Source organism: Varanus komodoensis, unplaced genomic scaffold (assembly GCF_004798865.1).
Source record: "Varanus komodoensis strain SLA01 unplaced genomic scaffold, ASM479886v1 scaffold41, whole genome shotgun sequence".
In the NCBI taxonomy this organism is placed as follows: Eukaryota; Metazoa; Chordata; class Lepidosauria; order Squamata; family Varanidae; genus Varanus; species Varanus komodoensis.
Window position 1 is genome coordinate 4,976,036 of NW_025335954.1, and position 18,089 is coordinate 4,994,124.

General features: G+C 44.8%; 1 protein-coding gene across 3 annotated transcripts in view; it reads right to left on the bottom strand.

Moving 5' to 3' along the window:
- ITGB7 (integrin subunit beta 7) overlaps positions 1 to 14,787 on the bottom strand; it is a 39,926-nt gene extending 25,139 nt beyond the window's left edge. The window contains exons 1-3 of one of the 3 annotated variants that reach the window (XM_044443129.1): positions 14,652 to 14,787; positions 6,687 to 6,775; positions 1,191 to 1,278 (exon numbers count right to left, since the gene is read on the bottom strand). In XM_044443129.1, coding sequence (XP_044299064.1) covers positions 1,191 to 1,275 — 85 coding nt within the window. In that variant the 5' untranslated portion in view covers positions 1,276 to 1,278; positions 6,687 to 6,775; positions 14,652 to 14,787. Of the gene's footprint in view, positions 1 to 1,190; positions 1,279 to 6,686; positions 6,779 to 14,651 lie in introns of all 3 variants that reach the window. The other 2 variants (XM_044443130.1, XM_044443131.1) reach the window with 2 other exon arrangements.
- Positions 14,788 to 18,089: the final 3,302 nt, after the last annotated feature.

Sequence of the window (18,089 nt, forward strand, 5' to 3'; positions counted from 1 at the left end):
GTTGAATTTCCCTTGCAACAATATACTACCTCCTATTATGCATAATTAAGAATATTTTCAAGTGACTCATTGTGCGATGGGAGGCCAAGATCTGTTAGCTTTATGGAAGACTTGCATTTTGTGACAATGAGCGCTGCTAGATCTGATTAACTGAGCAACAACATAGCTTACTGAATATTTTACAACAAAGCTACCATAGGTTCCCTTCATGAGTTGTTTGTGGTTAACAAACCCTGGTTTGTTAGCACAGCTGGGTTCAGACAGCCTGTGGTTCATGGACAACCCATACTCAATCAATACTTAAGTCTTGAGTCAGGGTTATCATGTTGTCTTAACCGAACCACTGGGTTAAAGTCCAGCTCACATCATCCCTCACTAGCATAGCTTATGGCCATGCTGGGTGGAGAGGGTGGATGGAAAGTGCAGTCCAACATACCTGGAAGTCCCCAGGCTTAAGGAAGCCGGCTTAGCACAGTCTATTTCCTCAGCACTCATGACAGGGCATGTCCTGCCTATGCTGCTCCTTTCTCAGGCTAAGATTAAACCCGGCTTTCCCCTTCTCCTATCCCATGAACTATCAGCAGCAGCAGCCATTCCAGAAGGCTGTGCAACGGGAGATGAGAGGGGCATCATCCCACAAGCCCTGCTGAAAGACTTAATTTTTTTCTCCTCCCCTCCCCTCCCCATTCCTTTTTCTTTGTGGGTTCTGTAAACCTTCAGGCAGGGACCATTTATACTACTGGTTAAGTATAAGCCACCTTGAGAGCAACATGAAAATACTTCAAGCAAATACATGAATATTCCCACATTCCACAGCCATTCCACTGGTCTTCGGCTCTCAGGAAGTCCGTGCTTCCCCAAAACCTTCGCTTCGACCAGGCAGTTGAGCTCAGTGGTGCAGGAGAATTTGTCTGCTTTCAATCTCCTCCCACCTCCCTACTCTGTGTTGCTGCCGCGAAACCCTCCGAAACCACAACAGTTATCCAACAAAGCACCAGGTTTGGAGCCATCAGGCTGTATTTCTATGCACGCTTGCTTAGAAGCATAGTGCATGGCACTGAAAGGCAAGAAGGCTACTCTTGAGGAAAACAATATGGAGGTTGCAAGATTCTGCCCCCATCTTCTTGCTCTGCTTCTCTCTCACACTCACACACAGGCAGGCATGCACACAGCCGGCTTCTCCACTTTACCTGTATCTGGTCCCTCCTCTCCACACGCCAGTGTTAGGAGCAGAAGTGGAAGCCCCAGTCTCACAATCCACCCTGCGGGAAGCATGGCCTAGGAAGCAAAAGAGGAGCAGTTACTTGGGGCAATCTGGCAAGTGACTGAGAGCACTAGACAAGAAACAGACATTGCTTCCTTCCTCCCCGAAAGAAAAGTGGTGAAATCATAATCAGTATGGATGTTTAAGGGAGGAGCCAAGGCTGAGTGGCAGGAAGATAATTTGCATGCATGCAGGATATGTCAGGTTCAACCCCTGGGATTACTTGTCAGGTACAGTGAGAACCAGCTGGTGGCAAAGACCCCTTGGAGAGCTGTCCACTGCTAGTCAGAGCAGACTTCCTGGGGGAGATGGGCAAATACGATGGCCCAATACAAGGCCGCTTCCCAAGGCACTTCTGTGTCCAAGAGTACTCTTACACTTGCGGCTTACATCCCTTTGAAATTCTCTGTGCAAGAACTAGATGGGCTTGATTCTTTGCAGTAACCTTTTAATATGACTATCGTCTGGCCTGTCCTCTTATCCTTATTTATTTAATTTTGATAACACCCGACAGCCAAAGCTCTCTGGAGCCGGACAAGACTACATAGCATAAAGCACAAATAGCAGTAACAATGCCCTATTTTTTCTGTGGAGATTTAAAAGCCACATGTTCCAATGCCTTAAGCCACCAAGACAGGGGTACAACCAGGCCCGTCCAAACGGCTGCAATAACGTCTTCCCCTGCACATGCTGTTCAGAGCGCTCAAGCTCCTGGGCACAGAGGACAAGCTCAATGTGGTGCTGAATGGGCAGTGGAGCTGGCAGCAGGCAGACCGCAGAGAGAGACTGCTCTGCATCTGGGAGTCTGGCTCTCGCCAAGCCTCCCTCAGGAAAGGCGTCTGGCAAATAGGAAGGCTTCGGATGCCGAGGAGGGCTTCTGGGTAGATCGTGGCTGGGAGGGGCACTCCACCTGGGCTGTGGTCCCGGCTGTGCAGCCGAAACCTGGCGTCCGTTCTGCCCGCAGGAAGTGGTCCTGGGGAGACAGCCGTAGGGTGGCTTGGCACACTGCCCTGGGCCAGGGCTTTGGACATGCCTACTATGAGGTGGATGGTATGCCATGCCCACCTGCCCCATTCCACTCTTAACCTGCCAGCAGAGCACCTTGATGCGTGCAACCCACTGAGCAATGCGCAGTTCCCTCTCCAGGTTTTGGAGGGCCCTTAGGAAGAGACCTCCATGCATCTCCCTCTCACCACCACTGCCACCACCTGCTGGCTGGGCAGGCAGGCGCCTGGGGAGCGAGGAGGCCAGGGCATTTGTCTGGCCAGAGCAAGCGGCAGGCCAAGAGGCAGGCTGCAAAGGTGAGGCAGGACAGCACATCCAGGGGTCTGTGCTGTGGTCCAGCTCCTTGGCAGGTGCCCAGACTTGCCTACTCCAACACTAGCCTGGGCAATGCGTACAGGTAGGCACATGCTTGTAATCCAGACAGATTAACCAAGGGATGCAAAGCAGTTTGTCCTGCGATTGCCTTTCCAGAGACACCGTTTCTGAAACACGAGTAAAAAGATGCCTTTGCAACAAGAAGGCAGCTTCTCTCACGACAAAGTAAGTCTGGGCCATCTGTATTCAGGTTCAAGCAAAGGAAATCACGCCAAAGCTTTTTCAAAGGAAGAGAAAGCTTACTCAAAAGAGGAGAAAGCTGAGAAACCCCACCCTGAGAATTTCAGCCAAAACCATGCTGATGTACGATTTATACAAAAGGAAACAAACCAAGCCAACCAACCAAAAGAAAAAGAAAAAACAACCCATGCCATGAACAGAAGCCGAAACTTGCCTTGCTGCTGCAGGCCATGGCGTGCCTGCTGATCTCGTAATCTTGCCCCTTGGTAACATGCTAAGGGGTCAGATACTCAGCATTGGATTTTGAAGAGCTACTTGGGGACGTCTGCATTTGGAGAGACTGCTTTGTGAGCAAGGCAGGTGTCAAACTACAAAGATGATATTTTCTCTCACCTGACCACTCACCATTGGGTGGTTGCCAGGTTTGGCAAGTTCTTGCCATCCTGAAAGGCTGCAGAGCCTGTGTTGAGGCTTAGTTACTGGCAGGAGGTGCTTGCAGCTCAAACAGACAGGCATTCTGGACATTTTGAACTCCTTTTTTGCCTTTGGACCAACCCACTACTGGAACATGGGCCCCAAGAGCTCTTCTAAAACAGAATGTGGCTCCTGGGCTGAAAGAGGTTTGACACCTTTGCTCTATATGATCAGGGTTCACTTTGTGAAATTAAATTTCTTTGCATTGAAATGTAGCATCTGTTAAGAAATGTCTTTTTTTTTGTTTTTTTTTTGGATGACCTGTGTAGTATATGCAAATAAATAAATCTGATAGGATCAGATCTGCTAACCACAACATAGGCTCAGAGGCAGCTTGCCTTTTATGCTCCTTCCCATGTTATGTATTGAAGTCCAAGCAATCAAAACCACTTTTGGGGGTGACTCTACAGTTTTGAAATCTGTGTCCAATTCCAAATTTAAACTCCAGGTACACCAAGAAACATTTCCACAAGATTACAAAATCCATTGTTTCAACATGACACCCTTTGTTGGGAGATTCAGACCATAGCTCATTTGCTTCTGCCATAGCAATATGAACATTTTGGAAGTAAAGCCACTGCTGCATTTTTGAGGACGTACAGAGAGGCAGCAAATGTATCTCTTTTATATTCTGTTTTTCTTCTGTGGAGCTTGAAGCTACTCCAGTTGGTCTCCCATTTAGGCAAAGAATAAACCCAGATCTGCTCAGCATCAGCAAGGCTGTCTCTTCTTGTGCTTTCATACCATGGCCTTAGGATAAGGGGTGCCCATCCTCTTTCAGTCTAAGAACTGAATTTAATTTCCAGGATCTTTGGGAGTAACACTCTGGGGAGGGGCAGGCAAAGTGGATGGGAACCAAAATACCAGCATATTTTAGCTTAAAGCAGAGGTGTCCAACCTGCGGCCCACAGGCTGTATACAGCCCAGGATGACCGTGAATGCAGTCCAACACAAAATCATAAACTTACTTAAAACATTATGAGATTTTTTTGCGATTTTTTTTTTAGTAACTCAGTTATGTGGTTCTTGAGCATGAACTTTGTAGATGACAACGTTGTGATGCAATGTCACATAAAATAAACATACATATGCTCTCTTAGGATTATTATGTGAAGACATTTTTGCTTATCTGTGGTGGCAGATATCACAAAACTTATGCACAGACCTTGTGTTTTTTGTTTGTTTGTTTGTTTTCCTCATCGGTTTTCATTAGTGTTTGTGTATTAAATGTGCAGCCCAAGACAATTTTTCTTCTTCCATTGTGGCCCAGAGAAGCCAAAAGGTTGCACACCCCTGGCTTAGTGTTTCCTGCCAGTAATTCAACCTTAGGGGAGATCATTCAGCCTTTCAAAATGTTGTGGGGAGGGGGCACACACTCTCTGGTAAGTTTGCATAAAAGAGATTATTAAAGGGTATCCATTCTTCCCCTTCCATCCCAGGTCAAGCTCAAAAATCTAAGCCTGTCACTCAAATTTTAAAAATTAAATGTAGATGAACCATTAAAAGCTTGAAGTATTTTTCTCATTCACTCCATGAAGACCAGCACTGCAGCTCCATTTTATTGCAAAAAGGAAGCAGAGGCCTGGAAAAAGCAGCCAGGAGAATAGAGAAATCTTCCTGCTATGGATCTGGACAAATTTGCAGACAATACAAAACAGGGTGGAAGAGCAAACACCCTGGAAGTCAAAATGAAGATCCAGGTTGATCTTGATAAGCTTGAATGCTGGGCTGAAAGTAACAAAATGAGATTCAATGAGAACAAATGCCAAGTACTGCACCTAGGAAAAAGAAGCCAAATGCATCAATACAAGATGTGGAATAAGTGGCTCAACAGAACTGAAAAGGAAAAGAGTTATTGTGGACAACAGGCTAAATAAGAGCCAGCAATGCAATGCAGAAAAATGCGTTTGCACAAAAAAGGGCAAATGTTATTTTGGGATGCATAAGTAGAACTATCACTTCCAAAGCAAGAGTGGTACTAGTTCTCATTTACTCTGCCCTAGTCAATACTATGCCCAGTTCTGGGCACCAAGATTTAAGAAAGATGGAGAAAAACTAGAAAGGGTCCAAAGGAAGGCAACGAAAATAATCCAGGGATTGGAAACATTGTCCTATGAGGAGAGACTGAGAGAAATGTGTATGTTTAGCCTTGAGAAGAGCAAAATCAGGGGGGCATGATACCACATTTTAAATAGCTGAAAGGCTGACATAAAGAGGAAGAACAAGGTATCTTCTTGCTCATACCAGAGTGTAGGACATGTAATAATAAACTAAAGTTGCAACAACCCAGATTCAGGCTAGATATCAGGAAAAGTTTCCTTACCGCCAGAGCAATGGAACTGTCAAACAGTGGAACCAGCTGCCTAGTGGGGTAGCGACTCTCCCACACTAAAGACATTCAGAAAGAAACTGGATAATGAGCTGTGTGGGATGGTGTAAACTGGTGTCCTTGACAACAGGGGGTTGAACTCAGTGGCCTTCTTGGCCCCTTCCAACTGTACGATTCTATGATTCTATGACTGCCTGGCTTCTCTATAAATGCTGACAGAAGGATGCAATCCCACACAACAAGGTCGGCGGTAAATTGGGCAGCCATCTGTCCTCCTTTCCTGACAACAGCCCCCTGTTCCAAGGGCCGTTAGAGGAAAGCACACATGCACTTTAAAGGTAAAGAATCCAAGGCAGGGAAAGCAAGGAGGGAGGGCCTTGAAGTTGCTCATCAGCTCCAGGACAGCAGACTCAGACACACAAGTTAGCTGGTCACTATGATGAGGTGCAGCACATGTCTATTTCCATGGCACGGATTATTTATCACTTTTCCTCTGTATATATTAATTAGTACATGCACATTTTAGGCATATCTGTGTTCTCATCTGTCCTTGTTCAGTAATGCAGTTCTGCTTTATGGACAGGCAATGTATAAGTGGCTGCCCGAATGTGAAAGCATCCTCTACTTTGGGTGTTGGGCACTGTTTGCCAGGGAAGCGTGAAGTGCTTAGGAAACCAGGTTCTCATTCATGCAGCTTATGAGTTGGCCTCCAGCTGAAGTTCTGAAGGTGACATAAATACAATAAAACCAATAAAATTCAATGAAAGAATTTTTTTAGCGAGGGGAATTCCTCTTTAGCTTTAGTAAAACTCCTAGTTTTTCCTGAATATCAGAAATATCACACAACAGTGTAGGAATGAAGCAACTCAAATTAGAAATGAAACAAGCAAACAAAAAAAGCCCTTGGCTGCAGTCTGTATGTTCTGCCAGGGTGGGGTTGTGGTATCTTAATTAATTTCTAGGGGAGCAAAATATTTTGGTGGTCCCAGCTTGAAGAAATCACACTCCACCCCGAAGCCTCCACATAAACAAACGAACCAAGCAGCAATTTAAACTTGCCTTATTTTCCGTTGTGTTGGCTTCCTTATAAGGACTTTTTTCTCTGAGGTTGGTGGGTGGTTACTGTACACACTACAGTCAGTTGACACCTGCTGGGGCACACCCAAAAAAATAAAACATAACAAGATGCAATGGAGACTTGAAAAATTACATTTTTGTCATTGTTAGTGATATACAGGCATTTTGTGTCATTTGTCCATGTCATCTCACAGCATTTTTTCAGGTTTTTAGTGCTTCCTGCATGAGAAACCTACAAAATGTATCAGACAGAAAGTTTCTATATAAACAAGCATGACTTTATGAAGCTGCATCCACTGTGAAGCCACAATGAAGCCCTGGCACAATTAAAACCATTTCTTGCCCTTGAAGACCTTTAGACAAAGCAGAAAAGCTATCCTGTTTGGCTGAATCTTGAATGGACTATTTTATTATCAGGCAAAATGAGAGTGGACAGATTGAAAGACTTGGGAGAAGGATTTAAAAATCATAGATGCAATTTGAAGGAAGTTAGGTACATGGGTCTTGTGGTTAATTAATTATACAGTGACTACAGTACTGATGAAGAGAGAGTGTGTGAACAAGCTACCTTGCATGTGTAACGGCATAGAGAGAACTTTCAGTTCACCTCAGAAATCAGTTAACACTTTAGTCAAGTATATATCCATATCCATCTATCACTATTTCCATCTCCTTTCATTATTTTGCATGCATGAGTCATCCTGAAATCCTCTAGAAAACAGTATCTGGGCATATGGTTAAGCAGTTGAATCTCCTGATTTCCACACATAACCATCATTATATTCTACCCCATTAAAACTAAAACTGGGTTGGTTATAAAAACACAGGGAACCAGTTTGAGCAGTATTTTTAGATCAGGGTCTTTAGATTAGGGGCCTTCTAATGCGAATCAGGTTAATATTGCTCAAATAAATGTAACACAGTTTGAGAAATTTGAGCACAAAATCAGATGAAAGCAACACTCAAAACAATTTAGGTTGTCCTAAGTAAATGTTAATTGGTTTGATTCAAATAGCTTTTATTGAGATTTTGATTCTGTGTAAGCCACCCTGGGAATTCATTGAAGGGGGGAATAAATCATTATAATTCAAACACACATTTGACTTTTAACAGAGGTTCTTTCAATGACATAGGAACTGAAAACATTGTATTTCTATCTAAGAGCTTCTGCCAAACTTCATCTCCGATAACCTTGCTTGAATCCTTTGTCCACATCTTATCTGGGTTTTTTTAATTTTATATATAAGAAAATATATCTTAAAATTATAAATTATTGTAAGCCATTCTGAGATGTTCTGTAGGGGACAGGATAGGACAGGATGAATAAATGAAATACATGTGATTATTACTATTACCATCAGAAGCACCCTTAAATCAGGTCATTTTTCAAAGTTGAGTTATTTCTGCTCTTTGCAGGACCTGAATGCATTGGTACAAAGGTGGTCTCTTATCATCCCTGGACTTGAAATCCTGTTCCAGAAGAAGCATTCCTACTACAACAATGCTACACCCTCGGAGGCAAAGGCTTGCGCCTACCCTGGGCAGACTGACTGAGTCTGTTCAATCCTCATTAGGCTGGTTGTGGAGGATTCCCCCCACGAAAGTCCCTCCCCCCCACAAGATGCATTGCACTTCCATAGAATGGGGAGCTTCCTCTAGCCTGACAACCCCCTTTTGGGTAGGAATTCAGCTCTGCTTGGGGAACACATGGTAACACATATGACAGCACAGGTTGAGAGGAAAACAGGCCATGAAATGTACGGCTTACAGTTTGTGTACAGCTCCGTTACAGAAGATATCCACGGTAACTATAAACAATTAAACTGTGAATGACAACACAGTTTTCCCAACTCTTCTAAAATAATGCCTGTCATAGGAGATCTTAGAACGGTGGATCTCATTGAGTACTAAATGAATAGAATTAAACTAATTGAAATCAATAAGCTGAAGGGAGAGAGATACAAAAAGGAGGGACTAAAACTGAGGTGAAATGTTTAAAGCCAAGCACGTTGACAGACTATAGATACAGGAATTAACAACACAAATACTTTGAATCAAAGAGAAATCCACCTATTGTATGGCTGCTATTTAACCCCAGAAATATTTCACATGCTCAGTGGTGAGTCACCGTATTTAGTTGTTAGAAACGTAATCTCAGAAGTGAGAAACATTATTCCCTTGCTGAAGACATCTCGCTCTTAATCTACAAAAAGAACCTTAGCGTGATAGTTTAAATGGCACGTATAGTATGATTGGCAATACTGAGCCTGGGGTTAGACAGCCTCCAAATTCCCTTCCCACCCTAACATTCTCTGAGTCTTAACAGTGTAAGAGAGACAGGTTCTGCAAATATAACTCCCTCTTCTGGCCTTGTGGAAATGAACAAACTAGTATGAAAATATGCTGGGGTTCAGCTCTTGGATATATTCATTAAGCGGACTTGTACAAGCTGAGGGAACTGCCTCTCTCCTGCCTTTTCATCTTCCCCAAAGGGTGGCACTCACAGAAACAAATAGTAAATCCTAATTAACAAAATCTTATTTAAGGCAGAGCATAAAAATAAATAAATGAAAAACACAGGTTGAAATTAATTCAGCATCCCTTCAGCAGCAGATCACTATTCATGCCAAAGGTCTGAGTAAAAGAAGCCTCATCTGTGGGCAGAAGGACATCAGAGGCACGGTCAACCCAGTCTCTCTTGGCTGGGAGTTCCTGAGCCTCACTGTGGCTCCAGAGGAGCCCTTTTCCCGCAGCCCCACCAAACATGCCTCTGACAATGGTGGCACTGAGAGAAGCGAGCCTCCCCTGAAGGTCTTCGGACTTCCAGCAAGGATGAACAACCTTCATCCACGGCCACATTTGACCCTCCGGGCTGGCCTAAGGAGCTTGCAGGGCCTCAGCCAAAAGCCCTCCTCAGACCCCACCAGCGAGCCCTCGAGGGGAGCGGGATTCCTGCTGCTAGTTCTGCTCGGACCTGGGAGGTACGGCGCCCTGTCCTTCATGGGGAAGTCAGTTGCTAAGGGGCTCAGAGAAGGTAGGGAAAAGCAGGGATCCCGCCGCCACACGGCTTGCAATTGCAATTGGGAGGGTAAGGAGGGCACCCAGGTTCCCCAGCAAAGTGCGGAGGGACAACTGCGGCCTGCATACGCAATGGGCTAGTGGGGGCATCATGCGGCCCCAGCCCAACACAGTTGCCCACCCCTGCCTTCTGGCCTTGGGAGGGTCCCCTGCCCCCGAAACAAAGCTGAAGCTCACAGCTCCCGTGCAAAAAATGCAGCTTGAGTTTCTCAGGGTGCTGCTTGCCCGGAGCTGATTTTCAGAATGACCCCAACATGAACTTGCGTGAGTAGACACACTCAACAATAAACCAGATGTAGAACCACCTGCTTGGAGAGTCTGACGCAGCGTTTGATGATGCAATGTGAAAGCTCGAAAAGTTTCCTCTTTGGATTGTTAGAAATTCTCCTCTCTTCAGCGAGCATCCTGTTCTTACTCAAACGTTAATGTGCAAGCAATGTTTATTATCTCAGTAGTGAGGGAACGAGGGTTAAGCAGCCGAGATCTTGTTTCCGCACCGAAGGACCTGTTTTGCCCACAGCAGCTCCGGCGAAAAGGAACCCAGGTAGGATGCGAGGGCAAAAACTTCCTTGAGAAGCCACTTCTTGCCGAAGTGGGTAATACGGTTTCCTGCCTGTTTCAGCCACCTGCCTCTTGCTAGCTGCTTCTCAACAGAGGGCTACCTCAGAAGACATGGTGTAGCTACTCCGGTTTTTCTTCCTCTAACAGGTTTTCCACAGCAAGCCAGAAATATGGAAGAAGCAATGGGAGAGCAGGGGAGGGCTGAGTGGAGAATAACATCTGGGCCCGAGGAAATCCATGCACGAGGCAGGTCAATAGCATGGTAAAAGTCTAGTTTGCAAGTATGTGCATGGGTGGTCTCTCTCTCCCCACTTCCCCCCATGCAAATTTGCAAAAAGCCCAGAAAAAGCTTACCTAACCTGGTGCCTTCCAGATGTTTTGGACTACAATTCCCAGAATTCATGACCACTGATTTTGCTGGCTGGATCTGGTCTGGGGGAAGTTCAAGCCCAAAATACCTGAAGGGTGCCGGGTTAGGAGGGCTGGTTTGTGAACTCAGCCTCACCTGTTTCCTGCCACCCATTTAATTTTCCAGTCAAACTGGATCAGCATAGCAATAAAGCAAGTTTCTTCTTTTCTCCTCCACTTTCCCATTTCTAATGTAAACTGTTTGGTAATGTTCAATGCACATTTATTGGTATTTTAAAATTTTTAGTCCACTTTAGTGACTCTAAATAAGGAGCTAGGTGATAATAGCTGTTTGTGATGACAGAGAATGTGAAGATGCTTTGATAAGTGCCATTAGAAAAGCAAAGCAACCTTACTTTTTTCACTCAGGTGACTTTAAGTTAACGAAATTCTTTTCCCTAGATTTCTGTACTTATAGATCAGTTGTTGAAAAAAGAGGAAAAGTTCTATGATCTAAATATGTAAAGTTTACAGATCTGAATGAGTTTACTGTTCTATTTCAATCTCAGTGTCATGCTTTCCTATCTGATTTTATTTAATTTTCTTGTTTGTGTAATTCTGTCAAGATGTAAGTAAGCGTCTGACCTAAGTCAGACAAAAGGATTGCACTAGGATGGTGTCTCCCTACCAGTGTGCGCCGTGGGCTAGGAAAGCCCTGAGAACACTTGCCACAAGTGGTCCTGTTGAGTACAGTTGTTTATGATTGAAGTAAATCAGATTGTGCAGAAGTAGGTAGATCAGGATCTATGGGTAGGTCCCTGGGCTAGTTTGCAGTAGGCGAAGGTTTCTGAATCCAAACCATTTAACCAAAGCAACTGCCCGATAGCCTTTATCACTTAAATTAGGCTGCTGAAATGAAGAAGCGCTTGGGCTAGCCAGGAGCCTTTGTGTGGAAGAACTGAGCCCTGCAAGCCCACTGAGGAATGGTTCAGGAACTGGGCATGTTCAGCCTTTCAGAAGAGACGATTACAGGGAGAAATGATAGCTGTATTCAAATATCGGAAGGTCATGCATAATGTGAAGAAGATTTTTTCCCCTACTGATACAGAGAGCAGGTCTAGAACCAGTGGGTGGAAGCAGATTTCAGCTAAACATTAGGACAAACTCCCTTATGCTGAGCGCTGTTCCACAGCGGAACAGGCTGTCCTGGAAAGCGGTGGGCTCTCCTTTGCCCAGGGCATTTAAGCAGATGTTTTGAAGGGTTCATGCAGTTGCATCTGGAATGCAGAATCAGCATTGTGCAAGGGGTCAGATAAATGATCCCCAAAGTTGCTTCTACTTCTATAATTTTACAAAAGCAAATTCCTATGCTCAGAGGTACTGTGCTCATTAATTCTAAGTGTCTGCTTTTGCACCTGTCACTGGCTGCTGGATCTTGGGGTTCTTGAAAAAACAAAGTAGATTCTTCATTCCTGAAGTCTACATGCTCCTGCAGTAAACAAATCAGATTCTATGATCTGTTTCAGACTTTAGAACAAATTTTGGGCAATTGGCAATTTTAACCAAGATGTTTCATATCTCTGCCTCAAGCTGAGGAATGTAGTAGGGTTCTTTCCAGCATTTTGGCAAACTAGGAGGGATACATTTGGTACACAGAAGTAGAAAGAAAAGCAATGAGGAGGGTATGAAGCCTTATTGCATGGCCAAATGGGAACGTTCCTTCTGAATTTTAAAACTTTTGAAAAAATTGACCAAATATTTCTCTGCAGCCACAAGGACTAGTATCTTGCTTTTTTGTTTGCTTTTCTAATGACAACAACAGAATGAACACTTTCTAATATCAAAGATAGAAAGAATCCACTGGATTATTTACTGCCGTGGTTCTTCAGTTCAGGTCCATGGGTCACAGAAAATAATAGAGAGAAATTCTGGGGTTTTCTGAAGTGGCCATCTACTGTTCATTTTTAATTTATACCTTAAAATAGAATGACAGTTTGAAGTTTTCTGTTGGTAAGAACACATACACACACCACTTCAGCTTTGTGATTTCTTCATGCATGCACAAAGCTTTGCCGAACCCTTCTCCAAAAGGACACATGCAACAATATTGTGTCTACTAGGTAGTCACAAGACTGGCTTGATAATATTTACAAATTGTATCAAATGTAAAATAAGAGAACTCTTGTGAGGCAGCAAAGAGAGCTGAATTTGCCTCCCAATGTTTCAGTCCATGTACTTCTCTGCAACGGGTGTAGGCAGTTTGCCACTCATGCTAAGCCTCAGCTTATCATCTGCAAAATGGAAACAATTGGGACCTAACTCACAGGGCAGTTGGGAAGGGAAAAAGAGAAAGGACTGGTACACACTTCATACATCAGAAGGGCAAATACATGTTGCTCGAAAGCAAAATCACAAGGAGATGTTATTATTTGGTTTTGCTCACAGGTAGCATAAACACCTGCAGAGCATGAAGAATGCAAAGGAATTTTGATTCAGTGTGCGTGTGGACTGGGCAGAAGGTAGGGTTAAGCCGCTAGATGGTATGCAATAGATGAACAATTATTTCTGGCTCCCAGTTGTTTGACAACTAGCAGCAACTTCTTTTCTTTTATAACTTTTATAACTTCTTTTATATCGTTTTTTTTATTTTTTTTATATTATTAATTTTAATTTTATATTGTTATTTTTATATTGTATTTTATTGTGTTGTAAGCCGCCCCGAGGCTTCGGCAAGGGGCGGCATAGAAATGTTCTAATAATAATAATAATTACAACAACAACAACAGCAAATGATTCACCTCCCTGCCAGTAAAAAGACCAAAGCTTGAGGGACAGATTCTTGTGTGAAAGAAAGAACTATCAGTCCCATTCACTCTTGATATTGTCTGAAAACAAATCCCTGGGCTCAGGATTCTTTAATTCTAAATGGATATCTTTTGTACCAGGCTCCATTTGTTGAATACAGAGATTCTGGACAGGACAGGACAGGACAAAATCCATTGAGCCTGATGTTTACCCACTCTTAGACTAGGTTACTTTTTGACTTATGCCTCTAAGAATATAAAAAGAGTCCTGCTGGATTCTTAATTCTAAAATTCACACTGGCTAAGCAAATGTTTCATGGTCATTTCCCTATTGTTTGTCATCAGAATTTTCATATTTAGAGGCGCACAGTCTCTAAACATGAAGATTCCATTTAGCCATCCATTAAAATTAATTTAATTTACTATGTTTTTCTCTCTCCCAATAGCCAAAGTCCTCTGAGCAGTTTACAGACTAAAACCAGGAAAACACAATATTGTGCGTAATGTAAAAATCACAAATAAACAGTACGCGCACTCACGCACACATATCTGAACTACTACAAAAATTGCGCAATAAGAAATCTTATGTCCTGATTAGAAACTTTTATCGTGTGCAGTCACATGCCTGAAAGCAGAGGAAAGTCTCAAGCCAGTGCCTGAAGATTTCATTTCCATGCATGCTCTGTGAATGCGTCTAACTCTTCTTACAAACAAAGTACAATAATAATATCATTTACATAACACCTCCAAACCTCACAAACTTTCAGTCTCAAAGACCTGAGGGATGTGACATAACACATGGGGGGAAAGTGGGGCCAGATATTTCGAGGTTAGAGAATGGAAGGGTTGGCCATTGCTCCTTGCAAAACACCTGCATTTTTGGACCCTTCTCAGCTCTCAGAGTAGCCAATGTTGCTGGTGCTCAGGTACCGACAGTGATTACGTTTCGGCTGTACGACGCTTCGCCTTTTATTTCTGCCCTCTGATCTGCTCTGAAAAGGCACGGGAGCAGCCCTGGCTACTCACATGCACTGGGCTTGAGCTTGGGTTTGGCTTGGGCTCTTCCCCCCCCCCCCCCCCCCCCCTGCTATGCAACCTTGTGCTTTGAGACAAAGCATTTGCACTCCCCACGCAACCAAGAAGCCAGGATGCAAACCTTTGTTGGCAGGACTCAGGCCAGTCCTGCACCTTCGCCGCCTTGGTCCCAAATATTCTCCCTGGTCACGGAGGCTGGAGCAAGCCCGGGAGAGCAGCCACAGCACGGGAGAGCCGCTCTCCTGCAGTCCTGCGCCCTTGGGGGGCCGTTTCCCAGTTCAGAGGAGCGGCAGGCAGGCAGGCTGGCCAGCCACTTCCTCAGCTGCTGCGCTCAGCACTTGTGAGTGACAATTTGCATGCCCCTCTTCTTTCTTCTGTTGAAGACTGGGAGGAAGCTTGCAGCAGGTTGCAAGGCAAAAGAGAAACACAGGGTGGGGGGACCAAGAGCTGCGGCAGAAGAAGGAGAAGGAGAAGGGAGACCCAGGCTGGGGGGACTTGCCAGGGCAAGCTGCAGCAAGCTGTGAGAGGCCACAGCTGTGCAAGCTGCACCCCCAAAGGTCCTGCAGATGTGGTTCTGGGGCCAGGGGTGAGGAGGGGCAACGGAATGCCCAGCAGGGAGAAGTGGGGCAGGCATTTTCTTGTACCATCTTTCTCTCGTTCAGGGAAATATCTTGGGCTGCCCTTGCCCTTTGACAGGAGGAAAAGCTTGCCATATCAGTGTGATCGCTTGCTAAGGCAGGGCCTGCGGGACCCCTAGGCAGAAAGAGGCAGCTGCCTCAGGCAGAAGATACGAGGAAACAGGGCAGCCATGCCCCAGGGCTTCCCCACGTCCCCGGAGGTGAACAGCCACGCTCGGGTGCGGTGGAAGCGGTAACCCCCTTGCCAGCATTACGGCTGGTAGCAGCCCAGTTAGATTGTATAAGTGAATGGGAGCCAGGGGGCCTCACCTCTTGCCTCTTGGGGCAAAACGTCTTGCAACAGCCCTGGCTACACTTTCACTTCTGTGAAATAGTGTGACCACAGTGGCCAGCTTGAAAGTTAGAAGACACGGCTGAAGGCACGACCGACAGAAATTCCTCGCAGGTGCCCTTCCATCCATGCCTCTCCATATGAAGGAAATCTGCACATGTGGGCTTTCTACCCACTGCTTGCATCCATTAAAGTCATGGGAGAGTCTGGATGCCAGTTTGCAATGCAGATCTTTATCGGTGCTTTGCAGCCACAAGACAAGGCAACCCTAAACCCTTTGTTAAGTCAGAAGATTAGCCTCTGCTCATGTCAAGAAGGTTGAACCCAAACTGGGGACTTCTCCCCCAAAGCCTTCCCTTTCAGTAACTCTGGGGGTCTGAAGGGTCAGCCAATAAAGCCTACACAAGCCCTCTACATGGGCAGTTTGGCTCTCCCAGTGCCTCGCCCCTGCCTCCTCCACTTTGTCGATCCTTCCCATCCTTTCCGAAACATTCCTGGTCCAGCTGGGAACCTGCGGGCAGTGACCTTGAGGAGGCCTCCAAGGCTGCTGCCTCTCCCTGGTTTCCAGAGCCCCCATCTTGAGTCTTCAAGTTCGTGGCCTTCAGAATCCCAGTCCCGATGACCCCAGGATGCCCACCAAGAGCGGCAGTCCAAGTCATTCGCTGCACTGGCCGGCGTCATGCTGGGGGAAATAAAAAACCCAGTGGAGGGAAACTGAAGTAGGCAAGGAGGGACTGCGTTGCGACCTGGTTTCGGTTTCAGCGCACTATTTATTTATCTGGAGCAATGTCATTTGGAAAAGGCTTCCCCCTACCGCCTACCCCAGAACTGCTTACAAAGATCAGTTATAATCAGTCTGGTCTCACAGTCTAAAAGACATGACACAAAAGGCAAAGGCATTGGCAGGGAAGAGGAAGAAGAGGAGGAAGAAACAAACTCAGGCTCCAACTTCTTCGTTAGAAAGTTCAGCAGAGTGCTTCAGTCCATTGCGGAGCTAGATGTTAGCAAAGTTCTACTCCGGTAGCCTCTCAGTGGCAGTTGGAAAGCTATAAGAGCCGGAGCTGAATTTAGGCATAGCAGAGGGGTGCAGCCATGGATAAGACCCTATCTCTCCTTCCCAGATCCTTATGTAGAACCCTGGAACAGATAATATTAATAGGGTATTTCAAAAGGGTCTTGTAAACACAGATTAAAAATTATTTGCAAATTCAATTGACAATCAGCATAGCTAATTGTATGTTTCTGATGTTACAGCTTTCAGCCCATCCTGGAAAACTGATAAATAAATATTTTAATTAATAAATGTAATCAGCACTTGACAATGGTGGGTGCTTGTTTTTCCAGTGGCTGTTTTCTCCCCTGGATAACTCATTTACCTCACCTAGCTGGGTGGGTTTAATTCAGAGAAATATTCCCCCCCCCCCCGCTTTTTTTTAACATATGCAAGACAGCTTTCATTTAAAGAAGGAGAGTTAGTTTTTTTTAAAGGAACATTTCTGGTTCTATTTTAAATACTCCTCAGCAGGTGTTTCCCAAAAGGGGTTGCATTCGAACCGCCTCAACCACCTAGTACTGTCTGCTCAGAATTCCCCATCTGGGTGCAGGTTGAATGGTTCAAAATCACTCCCATTTTATTGTGGTCCTGAAAAAAAGTGGAGGGGTGAGGGAATCTCCTTTTAGTTGCAGGATGAGAATGGCAGGATGAGAGATAATGGAAGGGGAATATTTCTGTCCTCCCTGTAGTGCTTTAGGTTTGCTAATGCCAAGCCTCCATATACAACTATCCAAGGTTGAGCTTCAAAAAGAAGACAGCTTATGAAGAATTATTTAACGCTTCACAACATGTTCTCATCTCAGAAATGGTTATCTCTTCGACTGAAGTATGAGTTGCTAGATGTAGAATACTTACTTGCTTGTAAGTATTCTTACTTACTTACTTACTTGTAGAATACTTGCTGAGTAGCTAAATGACATAGTTTCTTGCGAGCTTACTCAGGGATGACGGCGATTTCAGCTTTTGCCAGTACCTCTCTTCACAGCGGCATGGTGTGCGTGCTTTTAAGGCTCCTTCAGTTTAACCACTTGCAGTTATGAGTATGGTAGTGTCAAAGGGTGTGGCGAGAGTAAGGAGTAACTTAAAAGAGAGATGTGTTTCAAGGGTGTGAAAGTTGGACAGTGAAGAAGGCTGACGGGAAGAAAATGGATGCTTTTGAAACATGGTGCTGGAGGAGAGCTTTGCAAATACCCTGGACTGACAGAAAGATGAACAAGAGGGTCCCAGATCAAATCAAGCCAAGGCTTTCTCTAGAAGTAAAATATGACTGAGGCTGTCACTTTATGAGAAGGCAAGACTCCCTGGAGAAGGTAATAATGCTAGAGAAAGTGGAAGACAGAAGAAGGAAAGGAAGACCAAATAAGAGATGAATTGACTCCATAAAGGAAGCCACAGCCTTGATTTTAGAAGAGCTAAGCTGGGCTGCCATGGACAGGAGGGCATATTGGAGGGCTTTCCCTCATAAGTCAGAGACTCCTTGATGTAGCACAACAACAAATGCTTCAGGATTAGCCATACCCTTTTAAACACCTTGCC